This window comes from Apus apus, chromosome 16, assembly GCF_020740795.1.
Source record: "Apus apus isolate bApuApu2 chromosome 16, bApuApu2.pri.cur, whole genome shotgun sequence".
NCBI classification, from domain to species: domain Eukaryota; kingdom Metazoa; phylum Chordata; class Aves; order Apodiformes; family Apodidae; genus Apus; species Apus apus.
This window is the reverse complement of record NC_067297.1, coordinates 7,567,709-7,585,373: the sequence shown is the minus strand read 5'-3', so window position 1 is coordinate 7,585,373 and position 17,665 is coordinate 7,567,709. Positions and strand designations below refer to the sequence as shown.

Below are 17,665 nucleotides of genomic sequence, written 5' to 3'. Positions count from 1 at the left end.
TGAAAATCTCTCTTTGGTTTGGACTGTAGCCAGTGGCACAGACTAACAGAAACTTTTGAATTCATGCATCTGCTGCTTGGCCAGTCCTCGCTGGAGACTGTCAGAGCAAATGGAGCTGCCTGTTCTGGAACCATTTTAGCTAGAATCAGCTCCCAGAAGACGGCTGTTAATAACTCATGTCTCACCAGCCCTCTCCTTCACTCCACTCCCTAAAAACTGGGCTGAGAGACTGTGCAGGAATTTGGGCTCTCTGGGGTAGGCCAGCAGCAAGGCGACGGGCTCTTGCTGAGGTAATCTGCTAAAGCCATTTTGCACGGCAGCCACAATTCAAAGTGCAGTTGTGTTTGAACACTAGACTGACTTTTCTATCTATTTTAATGCCTTAAACAGGGCTGTGCATTCAGCAGTTATTTGTATTAGTGTTCTCCAGGCAGAAAAACACTTCTGTTTTCCAGAAGAGAGGAGGAAAGAGGCCAGAAGGGACTATGTGGGGCAGAGTAGGGGCAAGTGATAGGAGGGTAGCCAAAAAAGAGGGTTTTGGCTGAGCTGGTGTGTGGGTGACTATGGACAGACATGGTGCTGCATGTAGACTTGCTAGAGCTCCCCCACACCTGGTATTAAATCAGAAAAAAGCCTTCCACCTTCTGTTGCTGGGAGTTATGCTCTTTAGAGCTGAGTTTGACAGTTGTTATTGCAATTTTGTGGTGCTCTTTTGATTTACAGCTGTTTTTACGACCATTGAGACAGCCACAAATCGAGGAAATCTCATAAAACAGAGAGTAAACGTCTCCTTCACAACCCAGGCAGAGTTTTGGCATCCATGCTTATTCCATAGAGCAGGATGTGTAAACAATATTGTGTCCCCTGAGTGGCTGATATCAGTACAGTTAAGTGGTAACAGCTTGAAAAATGCATTTCTCGTATATTAGCGGTAAAACTCGAAATGGGCCCCCAGGCTAAAGTAAATTGGTGACATTTTGCAGCAGAAAGGGGAAAAAAAAAAATAAGGGCAAGGATTGGAAATGTAGAGCCTCAGCTTTGAAAGCAGTGGGACTGGAGCCAAAGTTGGATTTATCTGCATTATTGCAGTACAGAAATAAATGGATCCACCACACTTGTTGCAAAGCATATCTAATTGGAGAAGACAGATTATATATTGCCTGTACACAGTGGACTGCCCCCTTCACTGCCTTCCTACACAGAAGATGAGGTCAGTTGATGCCATATTTAATCAAAGTATAATGATGAGAGCTTCTTTCTTGACTTACTGTAGAGCACAGGAGAAATGCTTGGTGCCCTGTTGCTGTAAAAAGTAGATGAGTGCACTTCTCTGCCCTTGAGTGAGAGGTAGGAAGCCAAATGCTTTGCAGATGTGAACCATAGCCTTTCTTCCATGGTTTTTCCTTCACAGCCTCTGTTTGTAGGGAAATTATGTGCTATCCTGGTTCCCTCTTCTTACGTGTTCCTAATCCCATCTGTTGAGTCTCTGAATGCTGCTACTGCACCCTGCAGTGTGCCTTCTGTTGCAAGTGAGGGTGTCCATGTGTGGTAATGGAGCTGTGGGGAACAGCTAGTCCAACAGGGATGTTTCTTCTCTAAAAGACAGAAACACAAGACGTGAGAGGGAGAAGGGTTGGTGGACAGAGTTGATAATTAAGTTGAAAGTCAGTCTGAAAAACACCAGAGAGACAGCTTCTAAAATTTCACTGTATTTTGGGGTTACCACATTGGTATTGTTTACCTAATGAATATTTGATGTTTCCTTCATGTATAGAGTTGCTGTTATCTGACTGGGGTGATGGGAGGTATCAGCGCTTTGTAGCTTCTTCGTTTGATTACCCGTGAGTCTGCTGAACACAACACGTGGTGGTCTAGCCCAGCTCAAATTAATCTGGTGTCTATTTGTGGAGGAGAGCTACAAGAAGACCTGCTACAGCTGTCTACTGCACAGAGCCTGGCAGGGAGCTTTCAAATAAAAAAAGCTGTCATTTTTCCTGGACTAATACTTAAAATCTCCTTGCCCATTTCTAATTAACCTAATGGGATAATGTTAATACTTGGGCATCTGCAGGGTTTCATAGACACATAATCCAGGTGGTTCAGGAAATAGTTTTCTCATTGGATCAGCAGAGGAGTAGAAGGCAGATGATCATTCACTTTTGTTTGATTTTGCTTTCCGGTGCTGTGTGAACAGCGTAGCCTGGGGTTGTTCAGTAAGGTTGAAGCAGTCTTGGTTTACATCGTTTCAGTTTCCATGGGCAAAACGGGAATGGACATTCCCCAAGAGGACATGTGAGCCCTGCACTGTTGGTGGTAAAGCTGCAATGAATGACATTTCTACCCAGAGGCTATTTGTTGAATTGTTTACTGGTGTGTTAATGGAAAGGACTGGGCAGGAGGTGGTTGTGGTGTTGGCTTATGAATGTCTTCATGTTGGTAACATAAAATGTTTTATCTTCTGGAGTCATGTTTCTGCATGAGAATCTCAGCTAGCGCATGTATTAAATTTTAAAGGAAAAAGCACAACTGTCTTGGTTACAAGAATTAAATTTCAAAAATTAAAAATACAGAGGGAATGTTGACAGATGTTGGCAGGTGTCCAACTTGGTTTCATTTAAAGGTGTATTGTGTTTTAATGTGAGTCCCCTTGGTTTTTGTAATTATTTTGCATTGTCCTGGCACAAGGATGAAGCTGGAGGGCTGCAGCAAATACTAGTACTGAAGTAAAGAAAGAGCAGTGCCCAAACCATAGTCCCTTAGAAGAGGCAAATCTCCTAAATCACTGCATGGTTATGGGGGATAAAGTGCTCGGAGAGAACAGGGCCAGTGCCGCTCCAGTGCGATTCACATGACTGGAATATTCATCTTGTAATAAGAATCTCCTACATGTAATTCTGGTGGGATTGAAAATTTCCCAGTAAACCTCTTAGTGAGGCTGCTGAATTAAAAAGAAGAGCTACTCCTTAAGTGGTGAAGCCTGCCTGAACCACACGATCTCTGCAGTTGCAGCTGGAGCTGCCCAGACTGCCAGTGCTCCTGCACCCAGAGGCCCATCCTGAGGTCATGGATCAGATGCTGATGGGCCAGTGGACCCATCTAAGAGCTCTCACTGTCTAGGGCTTTGCCTTCCCATTCAGTATGAGTGTACCCAACATGCTGCAACTTTGGATGAAGCCGGGGTTGCATTTTTTGTCCAAACCACGTAGTTTTCTGTGTAAAATGGGAGCCCACTTCAGAAGCCCCATCTTCTCCTGGATTGCACAGCTGTGAAAAGAGTGGACCTGGGAAAGAACAGTGCTTTTGTGCAGCACAGTTATGTGTTTAACATAATAAATGTTTATTGTCCTCCGGAGCAAAGGAGCAATAGGCTAAATTATAGCCCGGGGAGGGAGAGCTGGAATCATGAGGTATAGGCTGTTAATTATCTTTTTTTTTTTTTTCAGCTGTCATAATGTCCTGGTGTTTGCCTGCAGCTCCCCCCCTCCCACTGCTCCATTCCCTCCACCACCACTATCTCTAAAATATCTCCTCCCCCTGCCACTGTGCTCTCCTGCTCTTTCATTTGTAAGGCATCTCCAGCCTCCGGAGAGATTTGTGACTTTTCTCCCAGCAGCCGCTTACGGTGATAAAGGCCCTCAGACTGCCTCGCTCTGATTAATCAGCCCTCGTGCGGCCTCGATAGGGTGTTAATTTGTAAACTCAGTGGACAGGCAGCCGTGATAAGCCTCTGCAGCTGCTGTGTGTCTGCTGGGGGGATGGGCAGATAAGGCTTCAGCCCTGGGATGCAGCCAGGAAATATTTTGAAGTGGTGAATTAGAAACAACAACAACAAAAGAGCCTTCTGCAGAGGCACTCCTTTGAGGTTGCTGCGGGTAAGACAGCAAGTTTCAATAGCAGCAGACAAGAGCCGCCTTTCTGATAAGCTCCCTGACCCCCCAGTCCAGGAAGGGGCCACGTCAGGATTGCATCCATGACTGGGAACTCCTGTCAGAGAGATGTCCATGTGTCATATGTCATGGTCTGTGCTAGAAGGATGATGCAATTTCTCTCTATCTGGTGTATTTATTGCCGTTGGCCTGATCCTTTTCAGGGAATTTGATCCTGGTTTGTCAGAGGGCTGTCTGGCAGGACGTGTCACCTGCCAAAAAATGATGGACACAAAGGACGTCCAGATTAGCACCAGTGTCAAATAATTTTTGAGCATTCCCAAATATTTGCTGTGATGTGGTTCACATTAAGTGCTATACAGGGTCCTCTAGATATCTGGCATGTGGGTTAAGAATGGGAAGATACCATTTCCCTTCAACAGCAGACCATCCTGAGTGACCTAAGACCACAGAGTTTTGTGGTAGTCTGAGAAACAGCAAACTATGGTGTTAAACTCTGAAATACCTAGGCAGATTGGAGCAGGTTGCAGTGGTGACAGATGTATTCTGCTTACCCGCTCAGGGTGGTTATCTTGAATGTTTCTGGTGTGTTCATGTGATTATTTTTTTTCCCTTTTTTTATTGAATTGATGATGTTTTATTAAAAAATCAAAAGGTGGAGATACTTCTCTTAATTTGTATCAGCTCTTTGGTTTAGCTGAATCCTAAGGATTCTGCCATTGTTGGCCTCTCTAATTGTTCTAATATTACCTGACAACATGCAACAGACCACGGAAGCAGTTCCTTCCCTGTCTGCTGGTGCAGGTTGTTATTTGGTACGTTTTTGAACCGCAGCAATTCTCAGACAGACAGTGACCTTTTTATGAAATCAAATATCTTGCAAAAACCCTCTTGGTCTCTGAACTGTGATTTATAGCCATTTGTGTTGGAGGAGGCTGCAGGTGGGATTTAGGTGACACATAATTGGTTAAAAGATAAAATGAAATGAAGGTTGCCCTGCTGGTACGGTGATGGCAGGAGCTACAGGAATGAATTGTTTGGCAGTGCAGAGCCTGGCCCTCCTCCTCCCACCCTCCCTCTTGGTTGCCAAGTCCTGTCTGGCAGGCCATTACAATGATAAATGCAGGTAGCTGGCAAAGACCACAGCTGAGAGTTTGTTCTAGCGTGCCAAGCCCTGCTTGGCATTCCCAGTTGGTGCCAGCATTTGCACTCTTACTCAGTTTGACGGAAACCAGGACATGAGGTGTGAATTTATGTCCGCATCCTTCCTGGAGAGAGTTGGGATAATGAAATGCCAAGGCAGCCCTGGGAGCAGCAGAGTAATTTGGTAGGTACCAAACAACAGTCTGCCACCTGTCACTTGCAGTGCAGTTCCTGCTCTCCCCCATCACTCTGCCTACAGTGCAGCCTTTGAATTATAAGAAGTTTTAGGCAGTTCTGCAAAGAGCAGTCTCCATTCCCTTTGATTTAATGCAAATAAAAACCCGTATCCTAGCCAAACAGATAGCATGGCTAGATAGTTTTAAGCTGTAATGGCAGTAATACACACCACTGTAGTAGTATGTTACACAGCGTTCCCAGCCTCTCCTATTTGTAGGCAGGTTTCCCTACTTCAGTAGCAAAAGCTGAATCATAATCAAGTCTGTGGTTGCCCCAGTCAATGTCTGGGTAATGGAAAAATCTGAAGTGTGGAAGTCCAGGCGGAAAAGCCTACCTGTTCAGGATGGGGATCAGCTCTCATGAAAAGGCATGAGATCTCTTGTTTGAGATGTTTAAAAACAGATCCCACAAAGCCCTTTTTATAAGTGTCTCATGGAGAGCTGGTTTTCACTGACTGGTGTGTGTGTCAGTTGCCCTTAACATGGACACATTGCTGCTTCTGACCTGCCCTGAGAGGTGCAGCTTGATGCAGTGAGACAGAGACAGGACTGTCCTCTGGATGCCATTCATAGACCAGACTACCCTGAAGCTAAGTTGGTGGTGTACCTGAGCACAAAAATAAAAGCAACCCAGTATGACAAAAAGAAGAGTAACCTCTACTTCACATTGTGCTTTTTCTTTTTCTTATTTTTGCTGCTAACCACAACTGATACTTGCTTGGTGGGAATAAGACAGGACATGGAGCATACAAATATGTATCAATGGGGAAACTGGTGCTTGTTAGCATGGCAAACAGCCAGGAGTGTAAAATCAACGTAGGTTTTGGTAGCAATTTGGGAGCGGAGGTTTGAGGGAGGAGAATAGTAAGATACAGACCAGTGCACCTTAATTTACATTAGGATATGCATTAAGCAAGTATTTTTTGTTGTGTTTAATGAGGGACAGATGGAAATTTTCTTTTCTGGTCAGTGTCTCTTCAAACAGCTGAGGGACCTTTTGCAGCTGTATGACAAGCCTGCATGAGGCCCAGGAACTCCCCAGCTTCCTCTGTCCTCCTTTACCAAATTTTTTTTTTCTCCAGTGCATGTATTTATTTATTTATTTAGCTGAGCTGAGCTGGGCAGGAGAGAGAGTTTGATCTTTTCTTTCGGGAGACAGCAACTGCTTGGAGGATGAATCATAAGGCATGGCTAATGGAGGAAGTAGGAAGGGGAAAACTCTGGGCTTCAGCCATTCTCCAGGGGCTGAAGGGCTGGTTTGAGATGAGAAGGAAGAGGAGTTAGCAAGGCTGTGCCCACAGGCTCTGGTAGCAGACATGCTGCAGGTCAGACATCCTGCGGCACTCGGAGCATTGGGTCATCCCTCGGCACAGCAAGAGGCACATCTGTGCAATAAGCTGACAGACCACGGCAGCATATGCTTAAGAATTACGCTTGCTGCTTTATCTAAACAAGCTTAATCTATCCTAAAATGCTTGTAAAACAATGAGGAACATTCTCTGGATTCAGAGTGGTGTTATTTTAAGGTTATCACTGTGTTACCAAAAGAGAAAGGTCCAAAAGAAAACCATAATGTGGAGTTTGCAGAGAAGCAATGGGCTTTGCTCCCCCTTGCCCTGCACTGACTGGATCCAACTGTCTGTACAGCATTTCCTTTGGTGCCTTCCAGGCAGCATCCACTTTGCTTTGCTTTCCACTTGCCATCATGTAAATGCAGTATAATTCAGTGGTGAATTGGGACCAGCGATCTCTACTTGTAGGATCTCTGCGGCCTAATTTAATTTTCTGTTCCCAGACTTGTGCTAGCTTCTCAAAGGAGCCGTTGCAAAAAATAGTCATGGTTACATAAACTGCTGAGAGAAATAAGTGTTCTTGGAAGAAAAAGTGACAGAGAGGAGTGTATTGTGAAAAGCCCTTTCCAGGACTGTCACAATGTTGAATATGCATGTGCTTAATGATGTGAGGTGGGGACCTAAACAATTAGGTTGTATGAAAGTGCAGTCCAAGAAGCTTTTTGTTTCTAATGGACCTTCTGTAGAGTGAATTTTCATGCAAGATATGGAAGAACCATCAATACCTCCCAGGGCTGGCCTTGAATCACACTTGAAGTACCTGGGGCATTTGTGGCATTGCCATTGCAGTAAGTAGTTGCCTGTTCAGAGTGTTTGTGCTACATGCTTCACTGTGATGTGTTACAGTGTAGCTAAAGGCACAACTGAAGTTTTAGGATTGTTGCTCGAAAGCTGGAGGTGTATCTGGCATTCACTCTTGCTTAGGGAATATTATTTCTTTTAGTCCTTTTTGACATAAACAGCCAGAATTTCTTAAGTTATCCTGAGCATCAGCTGACATTAAATTTCTCAGAACTACGTGGTCACCATTCAAGTGTCTAAATAGATTTTTGGAAATGCTCTGTACCCAGTAGCTGCGTGTGGGTGCCCCAAGGGCAGCTGCTGAGTGCTCAGGCTTTTAAGTTGTATGAGGGTCTCAGGAGGGAAGGGGACAGGTGAATGTGGGGAGATAATCACAAGATGCTGTACAAGTCCAGTGTACATCCTGTTCCCTCTTGCTTAATAACCCTTACAGAGCTGGACTGTGCTCTGTCCCAGCCAGCTGTGTACCACAGTGCTGGATTTTTCTAGAACATGTCACAAGGTAGTTCAAGCACTTGTTACTTGAGCTTTTCCCTGTGATGGTGCATGAAATGACTGACGTGCAGGTCTAACTTCTCTTTTATCTTCTTAATTGAGCTGTGATTTCCTTCCAGAAATAATTTTTGTTTTGAAAAGACCACAGGTTCCCTTGAAACATCCGCTTACAATCCAGACAGTGTTACCCGTGGGTTGTTTCTGTATCCAGGAATGTGTTGAATACTTTCTTTTAGTTTTTTTAGTTTTATTTTTTCTGTGCATGTGTGTGATTTTTAGGTTTCTCTTGCACCTTTCCATATATATCAATTTCTTTTTCCTTTGGAAGGTTCACAACCCAAACAATACCTTCCTGTTTGAGTTATGGTTCTCGTGTTACTGAATGAAGGGATCTGGTATGAATGGCTTACGGAGTCAACCAAAAACTAGTAAAGTAATACTGACATGCTGAAGTTCTCCACTAGACAAGCGATCAAGTGGCATCAGATTGGTATGTAAAGGCAGGGGAAACAGATCAAAGGGAAGAATGAAAATTGATCCAAAGTGTTCAGGTAGCATCCGTGCTTTATGCTGTAAGTTTCTCTAAGTGTATTCAACACTTCTAGTTTGAACATCTCCTGGAGAAGGGTTTTCCTGAGAGCTTTTTAGTGCTTGCTAAGTTCAGTAATGGTGTGAAAACTGTCTCTCTTGAGACCGGCTCTTGGCTGTTTTGAAGATAGGCAGCCATCCAGAAATAAAATGGAAAATGTATTTTATTGCCTCCTTTTCCTTCTGCCTACTGTACTGGACTCAAATTTGGAGGGAATGCTTGGCTTTTGCCATGTAAAAAAGATACGTACCAAATCCCTTGCTCCTTGTGAACCAGTACTGCATCCAGATTTGCAACTTCTCAGTGTCTTGTGATCAGGCATCTGAAGTGTCAAGCTTGGATCTGGCATTCGGTGCTCCAGGAGACTGCGTGAAGATCTGCAGAGCTTCTGTTGTCAGTGACAAGGAACGGTTTTGTTCTCCGTTAGCCATTTTATAGCCTACAGAGAAAGGAAAAGAAGAAAAGTCCTTATTTTGAGGCCTAACGTGGTTTATAATGCTATCTCTGTCAGATGATGTTGTTCTCTTAAATATAATCATGAAATTATTCATCTGTAAGAGCTCTTGCACCTATCAGCTGCCCTGAGTTAGTGGGAACCAAGAGAAAGGAGGCATGGACTTCATTATGCCTCACTGTTCACCTTCAGAGGAGAGGGTGTGCTACATCCTTTGTGGTTACCACCTTGCATTTTGAGGAAAAAGCTGCCTTTGCTAAGCTTTAGTGCTGAAAATGGAATCAGTGTTTGTATGTATGTACTAGGTTCAAGTGGAGGAAGGGTGAGGGACTGGAGCACCAATCCTCTGCTTGCTCTTCACAAAGTAGAAAAGGGTAATGTTTTTTCTCTGCAGTGTGTTCAGCCTGGTTTCAAACTGCCACAGAACTGGGTGGAGACATTTTCCCCTTAGATCTGGTGCAAAGAAAGAATGAAAACGGGGCAGAGAATTGCTAACTTTAAACCACAGAAGGGGACCTGCAAGGTTTGGTGCAGATCTTAGCATGTCTTAAAAGTTTGAGCAGAAACTGCTGCTCTCTGAAATCACTTGTGTGTGTTTCGCAGATGTTAGAAATGCTTAAAATTCAAAGGTCATAATTGGGGGTGAGGGTGGGACTTTGCAAGCAGCAGTTTTTCTGAAAGCTTATCTGTGCGGGGTCCTGCTGCAGTGTGCTATGAGGGATGAAGGTGAGCAGCAAATGTACAAGGAAGGCCAGAGGTGTGTTTTGTCTGGTAGCTTCAGGCTGTGGATGTCTCTCTGCCTTACACAGCAACAAGAAGGAATTGGGGAGCAATGAAAGACCTAAGGGTTGCACAGAAGCTACTCCGGCTGCTCTCATCCTTGAGGTGGTGCTCCAGGTGGAGATAGGCAGGATGTAGTGAAAGAGGGGTAAAGGAAATTTCTAGTTTCATTTTCTAATTTAAAAAAAAGAAAAAAAAGGTGATTTCCTGGGATGGCTTGAACCCATCTACATAAAGGGCTCCGAACACCCGGTTTTGCTTTCAAGGGAAGAATTCCACTTGTTTTTCTTAAACATATGCAGATTATTTGCTTCAAACAGCAGAAAATTCAGGAGAGGACTTGTTTTAGCAGATGCATTGGTTTGCTGGATTTTTTCACTCATTAGTGAGCTCCCTCAGACACATAGGTTTTATTGTATGCTTTCTTTAAAGGGTGACTGATGGAATTGAATGATGTATTCAGGCTCTTCCTCCCCCAACTTCCCTCCTGGTTTACAGCAGCTCACAGAATATCCTATAGCACAGGCATTCACTGTTTCAGAGTGGTGCTCATGCCAAAAACTGCTCAGATCTGGAGCTAGAAATCACCAGAAGTGAGACCAAAAGTTACTGTAAACCCTAGGTGTGAAGGTTTGTGTCTGTAAACTGTGGCTGTGGCATCGAAAATGCTGCTCTGTAAATGTTGACTCTGATTGTTGAAGGGGTGCCACATAGTGATAACAGAAGACTGAGCAGTAATCCATGTGTCTTTCTCTTAAGACATTTATTTTCTTGCTTGACTTCCTTAAACATTGTTTTTTTATAGTTTTGGACCTCTAGCACTGAGATATTTAGCTCATGATTAAACAGTGCCAGTCTCTATTAAATCCTTGGTACTGGATTAAATCCTTGGTACTGGACACAGAAAGGAGTGAGCTGGTAATTGCCATAAAGCAGCATTGGCAGGACCAACTTCCCAGACTAGGTGAAGCATAAAGCTTCTCCCGGCAGGGGTGGCTGCTGATGGAGCAGGTCCTGCAGCCAGCAACTTGCTCCAGCCACAGCCCAGGAATCCCCAGCAGGCTGCCAACAATTGTGCTCCCCTCGGGGGCTGCACACCCTGCGCCCCACCAGCAGAAGCCAGCACTTTGGATCTGTGGCTCAGCTGCTGATATACTGCTCAGGCTTTAGTGGAAGCCACACCGAAGTTTCATTGCTTATAAAATGGGGGAATCTTATTTATTCACCTGCCACATGTCCCGGTGCCTATGGAGCACTTTGAGGCTAGGTCCTGGCTGGGTGTGAGCTGTCAGTATGGGTGAGTTCCCAGAGCCTGCAGATGTGTTCTGCATCCGTAGTGACTTTGTGTTGATTATCAGTGAAAAATCTCTTAATGATGGGTTGTAAATTCAGAGTTGGCTGTCAAAAATTTAATGCACGACTGTTGTTGCTGCTGTGTGACGCTGTTACCCTTTCTTTGCAAACCAGCCTAGGCAAAACCTTGATTTTAATCCTGGTTCTTCCTCTCTTTAATCCATGCAGTGAAGGGATCGTGCAGGTAACTGATTTTCCCTAAGATTTTAGGATCCTTTTGCTGAGCTGTGTAACGATCATACATGCCACAGCTACACGTGCAGCTTTGTCGTGGACATGATTCAGAATTTCTTTCTTATGTGTCTCAACCTATTTTTCATGTTGGTTTCCCTCTCTTTTTTACGCATTTACATTAAGTGAGACATTCAGTGCTTGCAGTGCCACTTTCCTTAGAAATAACATTAATAGATCACTCTTTCTTGCTTACTATATCTCATGCAGATTGTCTTGCATTTTACTATTTGTTTTTTTCCTCTGAGTTGTTATTTAAAATATATAACAATGTAATACAATTCGCAGTGCTCTTTATCATGCAAATCTCCCAAGGCACCTTAGAATAAAATCAATAAAATCAAGAAGAAAATCAACTTATTTCAGCCATATGTTGAATGAATTCATTTTTTTAAAGCAGAGCCAGGGGAGAAAGGCTTTTTTCACTTCCAGTATCTTTTACTCTTCAGCTTTGTACTTCACCCTGTTTTATTTGCACAGCAGTCAGTGCCAAAACAATGATATTTTGAGCTAACTGGTAGATGGTAGTAATGCTGATCGTGCTCCCTGCTCCCAGACCAGCTTTGATTCTGTAGAGGCTACTTGCTATTTTATCAGATAGCGAGGAGGAAAAGCTTATGCTGAAGTAGGTTGACTGTTTGATATCAGTGGGGGAAGGGAAGGAAGCCATCAAATTAACTCATAAAAGCTTTATTTACAATCAGTGGACTTTTTTCCCTTGTCTGTCATTATCATCTTGTCTGTAACCCAGTGACCCTGATTATTGTGAAGCTGTTTACAAGGTTTAGGTTAATTGGATTTCTTTAACTATTTCCCAGAGCTGTGAGGAGCACAAATACACTGCCATGGAGTTCAAACAGCTTAGTGCAACCCAGTTTGCCAGGAGACGGGCTTCTTCCAAGAGGAAGTCGTTTTATTTCATATTCAATTAAGTCCATAGCAGCATGTACCTATCATTTGGCATAATATTTATTATGTAACACCCCCTTTCATACGGATGTGTTAAGCTGCAACTTGTGTTTCCCACACACAAATTACATTTTGCATGTTCAGCAAGAAATGAGCTTATTTTCAATGAGAGAGGCTTTGAAATGTGTTGGGGTTTTTTTGTTGTTGTGGTTTTTTTTTTTTTTTTCCTTCAGCTTGATAGCAGTTTCACTGGTTTTGTTTTTATATGAAGAATCATGGATAAAATAGCTGTGCATTGCATGGCTGCCTAAATAAACGAGACAGGAGGATATAGCTGGGTGAGATCAGGACAGTACTTGTATACGCTTCGCTTTCATCTTCTTAGGATGCATGCTTATTCTTTAATGGCACAACATTGCACCCTCCAGGTGTAATGTGTAATTGCAGGTCTACAGATAACCGACTTGTTTATGAGCTGGGTTTTTTTGTGAGCAAGCTTTCCAGAATTCTCTTTTAGTATTATTCACCCTCTTTTTCTCTTTCTTTTTCAGGCTTCTGTAGGCTCTGAGAAGCTGTTCTCCCCTGCAGCAAATAAAGGTAAGTGATCTGGAGAAATGCTTTCCTTACCTTAGACCAAGAGATTTGAGTTGTGGATCCGTATCGTGCAAATAGCAGGACATCCGTCTTGCCAGCGCCTTTAGCTTTGCCACACACATTGCCATAAAGATCAGCTTTACAGGATTGTGATGATTAACTTAAAATTCAGGGCCACGTTGTCTCAGTGTGGGGTGGGACTTCTTCCCTACCAGTCAGATTTGTAACAAATGTCTTAGGGAGAGGGATTCTGACAAAGGAGAAGTCAGTCTTTACTGTAGGAGTTATACTTTTTTCCACTAATACCATCAAATCCTCATTTCTTTTAAACAAAACAATATTCCAGTGTTATCTATGTTCTCCTTACAAGGGCTTGGACATGCCTCTCCTGCCAGAGCATTTGTGTCTGTATGTCTCAGGTCTCCAAACCAAGGTGGAAGGTGCTCAGCATGTTGCAGGGTTTCATCTCACAGCTCCCACTCTTGAGAGTTTCCTGTGAGACACACTGGGTGTTGCTAAGAGACCACGCTGATTCAGGTTCCCCAGCGGAAGTACAGCAACATACCTCTACACCAAGCTCCGCTGAAACAGGGCTATTCTGGTTTTATGTGCTCCCAAGGATAGTCTCACTGAGATGGATACTGGGGAAAAATACTGCAGGAGCAGCCTTGGAGGGCAAAGCGTGGTATGTGATGGAAGGCATTACACTAGGAATGGTTCCACTTTGTCACATGAGGAGGTTGGTGGTGTGGCTCTGAATGAATTGTCAGGATGTGTGGCTGTTCTGCAGGGTTCCCAGCACTGAGCTACAGAACAAGATCAGTTCAGAGCAATAATGAATACTAGGACATGCAAATACCCTGAAGAGGAGAGATGAGACCCATTCATAAGAAGTGATGAAATAACCTTGCATTATTTCAAGAGGGCCAAGAAAGGACTCATTTGTGGTTGTGTAGGAGTGGGTGCTGGCCATGGAAAGGTGTTCTTGTAGTTGTGTGCTCCATCACCTGGATCCAGGCCCAGTTTATAGCTGGACTCTTTAGCAATGGTGTTAGGAATTCTCTTTCTTTCCAAGCTTTGCAGGTTTTCAATTCCAAATGTGGAAACCGATGACAAGCCCATTATGTTATTACATTTGCAGATACTCTTACAAAAGTAAGCAGCTTTATCTGAGGGAAGGAGGGAAGTTTAAACAAATGGTGGGGAAGAGCATTTCTCCTCTCTCAGCCTTGGCTCACTGATAAGGCAAACCAGATTGCCCATACGGCACTGCCTCAGCAAAACAAAAATCTTGCCATCCTGAATAAATGCATGGCACAGAGATCTGCTGGAGAGGCTTATGTTGAAGTGTTAGCAGCTTTGTTGGCTGCTCCTCATGCTGAAGCCTGAGATCCCCCGCCCCTTCATATCACAGAGCAGCTCAGCAACATGAGTTTTCAAAATACCTGCCTATCAGGAAGTTAAATGTGTGGATGGCTGTGAATTTGCTGTCTTGAAGTCCGTGTTCATGGCTGTTTATATTCCCACAACGGTTCCTGTTTGGTTTACTGTGGGTGTAGATGTTGCCAGCTTTGGGAAGTTTTGGGTTCAGATTGTGATTTTTGTCTCAAATTTCTCTTACCCTGGCCCTGTATGGAAGGAGCTTTGCATGGGCTGCACGGGCTGCAGTTGCAGGCGAGTTCTGCTGGGGTTGCCTCAGCATTTGGCACTTGTGTTGAGAGGTGAGAGAAATTTGCCTCAGCAAGGCTTCATGCAGAAACCCAAACAGCACTAAATTCCGCCCCTCACCCTGTTATCACTCCTGCCACGCAAGAGCCAGATTTGTCTCTGGCACATGCAAATCAGCAGCGCTGCGGTGAGACCAGGCTGGGTGATGCCATATGGCCAGGAGAAAGTGACTTTGAAAGTGTGGTGCTTAAATTCCTTTTGTGAGATAAGAACGTTGATTTAAGGCCCATGTTCTCCAGGGCTGGAGCCACGGGGGCTGTGCAGGGAGGGGATTAGCTCAGCACGGTTTCCTGATGGGCACACACACTGCACGTGCTCGTCCTCTCCCGTGGGCGTTTGCACTGTGCCCTCCTTTTGTAAACACTTGCGGCCTTTTTAGGGATATTAACTAGCAAATCTGCAGCGCCCATGCTACAGTTTTTATTGAAGGTAACGAGGCTTTTAAAACACAATAAAGTGGATTCATTGTCTGGTGCAACTCCCCCTGTTCCCACAAACTTTCCCTGGGGATGTGTTTGGTCCAGTGTGTTTGTTTTATGCCATCCTAGCTTATCAGGAGCTTAGCAATGCAATTAAGTATTAAGATAGACGGGTTTCACTCATTTGAGGCTGGAACAGCTGTAAAACGTAACCTTTGACCATATTTCACAGCTCCACAAAAGGCCTGAGGAGCAGTGTCTTTTGTCTGGGGCTCTCTGGGTGACGTTGTCTCATCCCCTCCCTGCCAGGGCCGTGGTGCTCCTCCTTTTGACACCAGTTCATCTGCAACAACAGATGCACGGCGGAGATGTCCACTTTGGGGACTGGTCTCTATTGTGCAGCAGAGAGAGAGGTGTCCTGACCCGAGGTGACCTCGATAGTCACAGCTGTGAAATAGGCTGAATGGGGCACTTTGAGCTTCCAGGAGAAGAGGAGATTAAATTCTTTGTGTAAGGAAATAATAACTAAAAGTAAAAGCAGAGGATCCCTTTTCTGCTGTGCTGACAACTCTTTGTTTCCTGATGCAGAAAAGCATTTGTTTAGCCAACTTGTCACTGCAGCACAGAGTTACAAGGGCATTTGCTGCTGAGAGCTGGTTGTTACAGCCTCCTGGTGAATAAATCGATAAACAAATAATCATAGAATCATAATAGAAGTCTGTTTGCTCTCTCATGCAACTCCTTCACAGGAATCTCCCAACCAATCCTCTGCTTTTTCTGAAGGGCAAGTGCCGAGCAGGGCAGGGGAGGTGTAGGCAAAAGCCAGATCCGTCCCTCTGTCTCCAGGTGGGTGGATGAGGCAGAGGGAATGATGGTGGTTGGCAGGAGGGCAGATGTGGTGTCCATCTGGGGAGGTAAGAAGGACACTCGCCCTGAGTCACAGGAACGACCTGGGCTGCCTGCTGTGATGATATTTTCAGAGTGTGTGGAGTAAGGTAGCTGTATTTTAAGGACTTGAGTGTTGTGTTCCTGCCGCTGGCTCCATCCTGCAGTAGGCTTCCCTGATGGGTCTGGCTTGAGGCAATTGAGCCTTTTCTCACCTCTCCTTGCTCCAGACCTGCTGTATGCCCAGTAAAGCCGGAGGGGTGGTGCCTTTTCTACCACAGTAACCCTGCTGCTGCTGCCTGGGAGACCTGCATATGAACCCAGGGCCACTGTTGGACTTAGAGTGAAATAGGCATCTTAAAGTAGATGTTTGCCAAATGGCTTTAATGTTGGCTAATGGCCCTGACAATAAAAGCCTCCCATTGCAGGGTAAGTGGAGGCTGGGCAGTAGCTAAGGTGTCTCCATTCAGAATCCCAGGCAGGCTGTGTGTGTGTGGTAGTAACCACCTGCAAGATGAAAGGGGTGTCCAGGAGCCCCCAGGGCTGAGTTGCCCACAGAGGAGCCAGACCTGCACAGCCAGGTCTGCCCTGCAGTCCCAAGGGAACACCGGGCAGCAGTGAGAGGACAGGAGCTTTGAAGTTTGTTGAAGCTGAGCACATTGGAGCACGTTGCTCCTATCTTTGGATCAAATTCAAACTGAACGTGGAGGGAGCAGTGTAATCTATCTGTCTGGTGGCATAGAGTGACTGGCCAGGACCCAGCCCTGCCCAGGGCTGGTTGGGCGTCACTGAGCTCAGTGCCTCGATTTCCCCCTCCTGCAAACTGAAGACTAATGCTTGTCAGCCAATTGCACTGAGAGACTTAATTAATGAATGTTTATCAAGCAATTTATCAAGAGATCCTTTTAATGAGAGATTCCACAAACAGTGCAAGGCTTCGTTTTCATAGCAATAATAAATGACAGTGAAAATAAGTCTTATCCTTCCCCCGCATATACACCCCTCAGGAAAAAAGATTGCTTACCCTCTGCTCACTTCTCCCTGGATTTCTAGGCAGAGGGCTTTGAAGTGCTATCTTTCATCATGAACTGTACACATCCTCAAAGCTCTAAAGCTCACAGCCTGTGTCTTATCCCTCTGACAAGAGGGAGGCAAGCTTTCTCGGTGTGCAGGTCATAATTGTCAGCCATGGGATGCGCCGCAGCCACCCACCCCAGCGGGCTAATGCAGCTTATGGTTCTTTGAAGTTCCTTCCCTTTATTTTCTGTCCTTTTGACCACAAAACTGTGCCTTGGGCCAGCAAGAGAGATTTCTTGTTCAGAGACAACACTGAGCCCTGACAAGTACATCTGAACCAGAGAAGAACCCTTGTTCCTCTGAGATCACTACTCCATAATGTTGTTGCCTTAAGGGGACTGTCTCTCCTTTTTCTCTCTGCTTCTTCTCTTCCTTTTTTTTTTTTTAATTCAGCACTAAACTGTCACACTAAATCACTTTAAAAGCTGGAACTACAAAACCTCCAGTGTAGGACATGCTGTTAAAAAACTGATGGTTATTACTGTGAGATGGGGTGAGAGGGGAAAGGAGGGCCAGTGGGCCAGGGGCAGGATGAGAGGGCAGCAAAGCCAGCTCTCCGAGCTCTCCAGGAGGAACCTGTGAGTACTCAGTGAAGCAGAAAACAACATGAACTCAGTTGAGCTCAAAATACCGTGCTTGGCACAGCTTTGCAGCTGCACAGCTTAATGGTTGCTCAGCGCTGACAGGGGAATCGGGTGCCCAGTGTCTTCTGTGCGCCATGCTGCTTGCGTG

At 44.8% G+C, this 17,665-nt stretch overlaps 2 protein-coding genes across 17 annotated transcripts in view; one reads left to right on the top strand and one right to left on the bottom strand.

Moving 5' to 3' along the window:
• DGCR8 (DGCR8 microprocessor complex subunit) overlaps positions 1 to 17,665 on the bottom strand; it is a 1,090,394-nt gene that overhangs the window by 693,336 nt on the left and 379,393 nt on the right. The window lies entirely within an intron of this gene.
• Positions 1 to 17,665, top strand: part of FBRSL1 (fibrosin like 1) — a 519,718-nt gene that overhangs the window by 449,004 nt on the left and 53,049 nt on the right. For all 16 annotated transcript variants that reach the window (XM_051633654.1, XM_051633652.1, XM_051633650.1 and 13 more), the window contains one exon: positions 12,782 to 12,827. In XM_051633654.1, the coding sequence (XP_051489614.1) occupies positions 12,782 to 12,827 (46 nt within the window). The remainder of the gene's footprint in view (positions 1 to 12,781; positions 12,828 to 17,665) is intronic.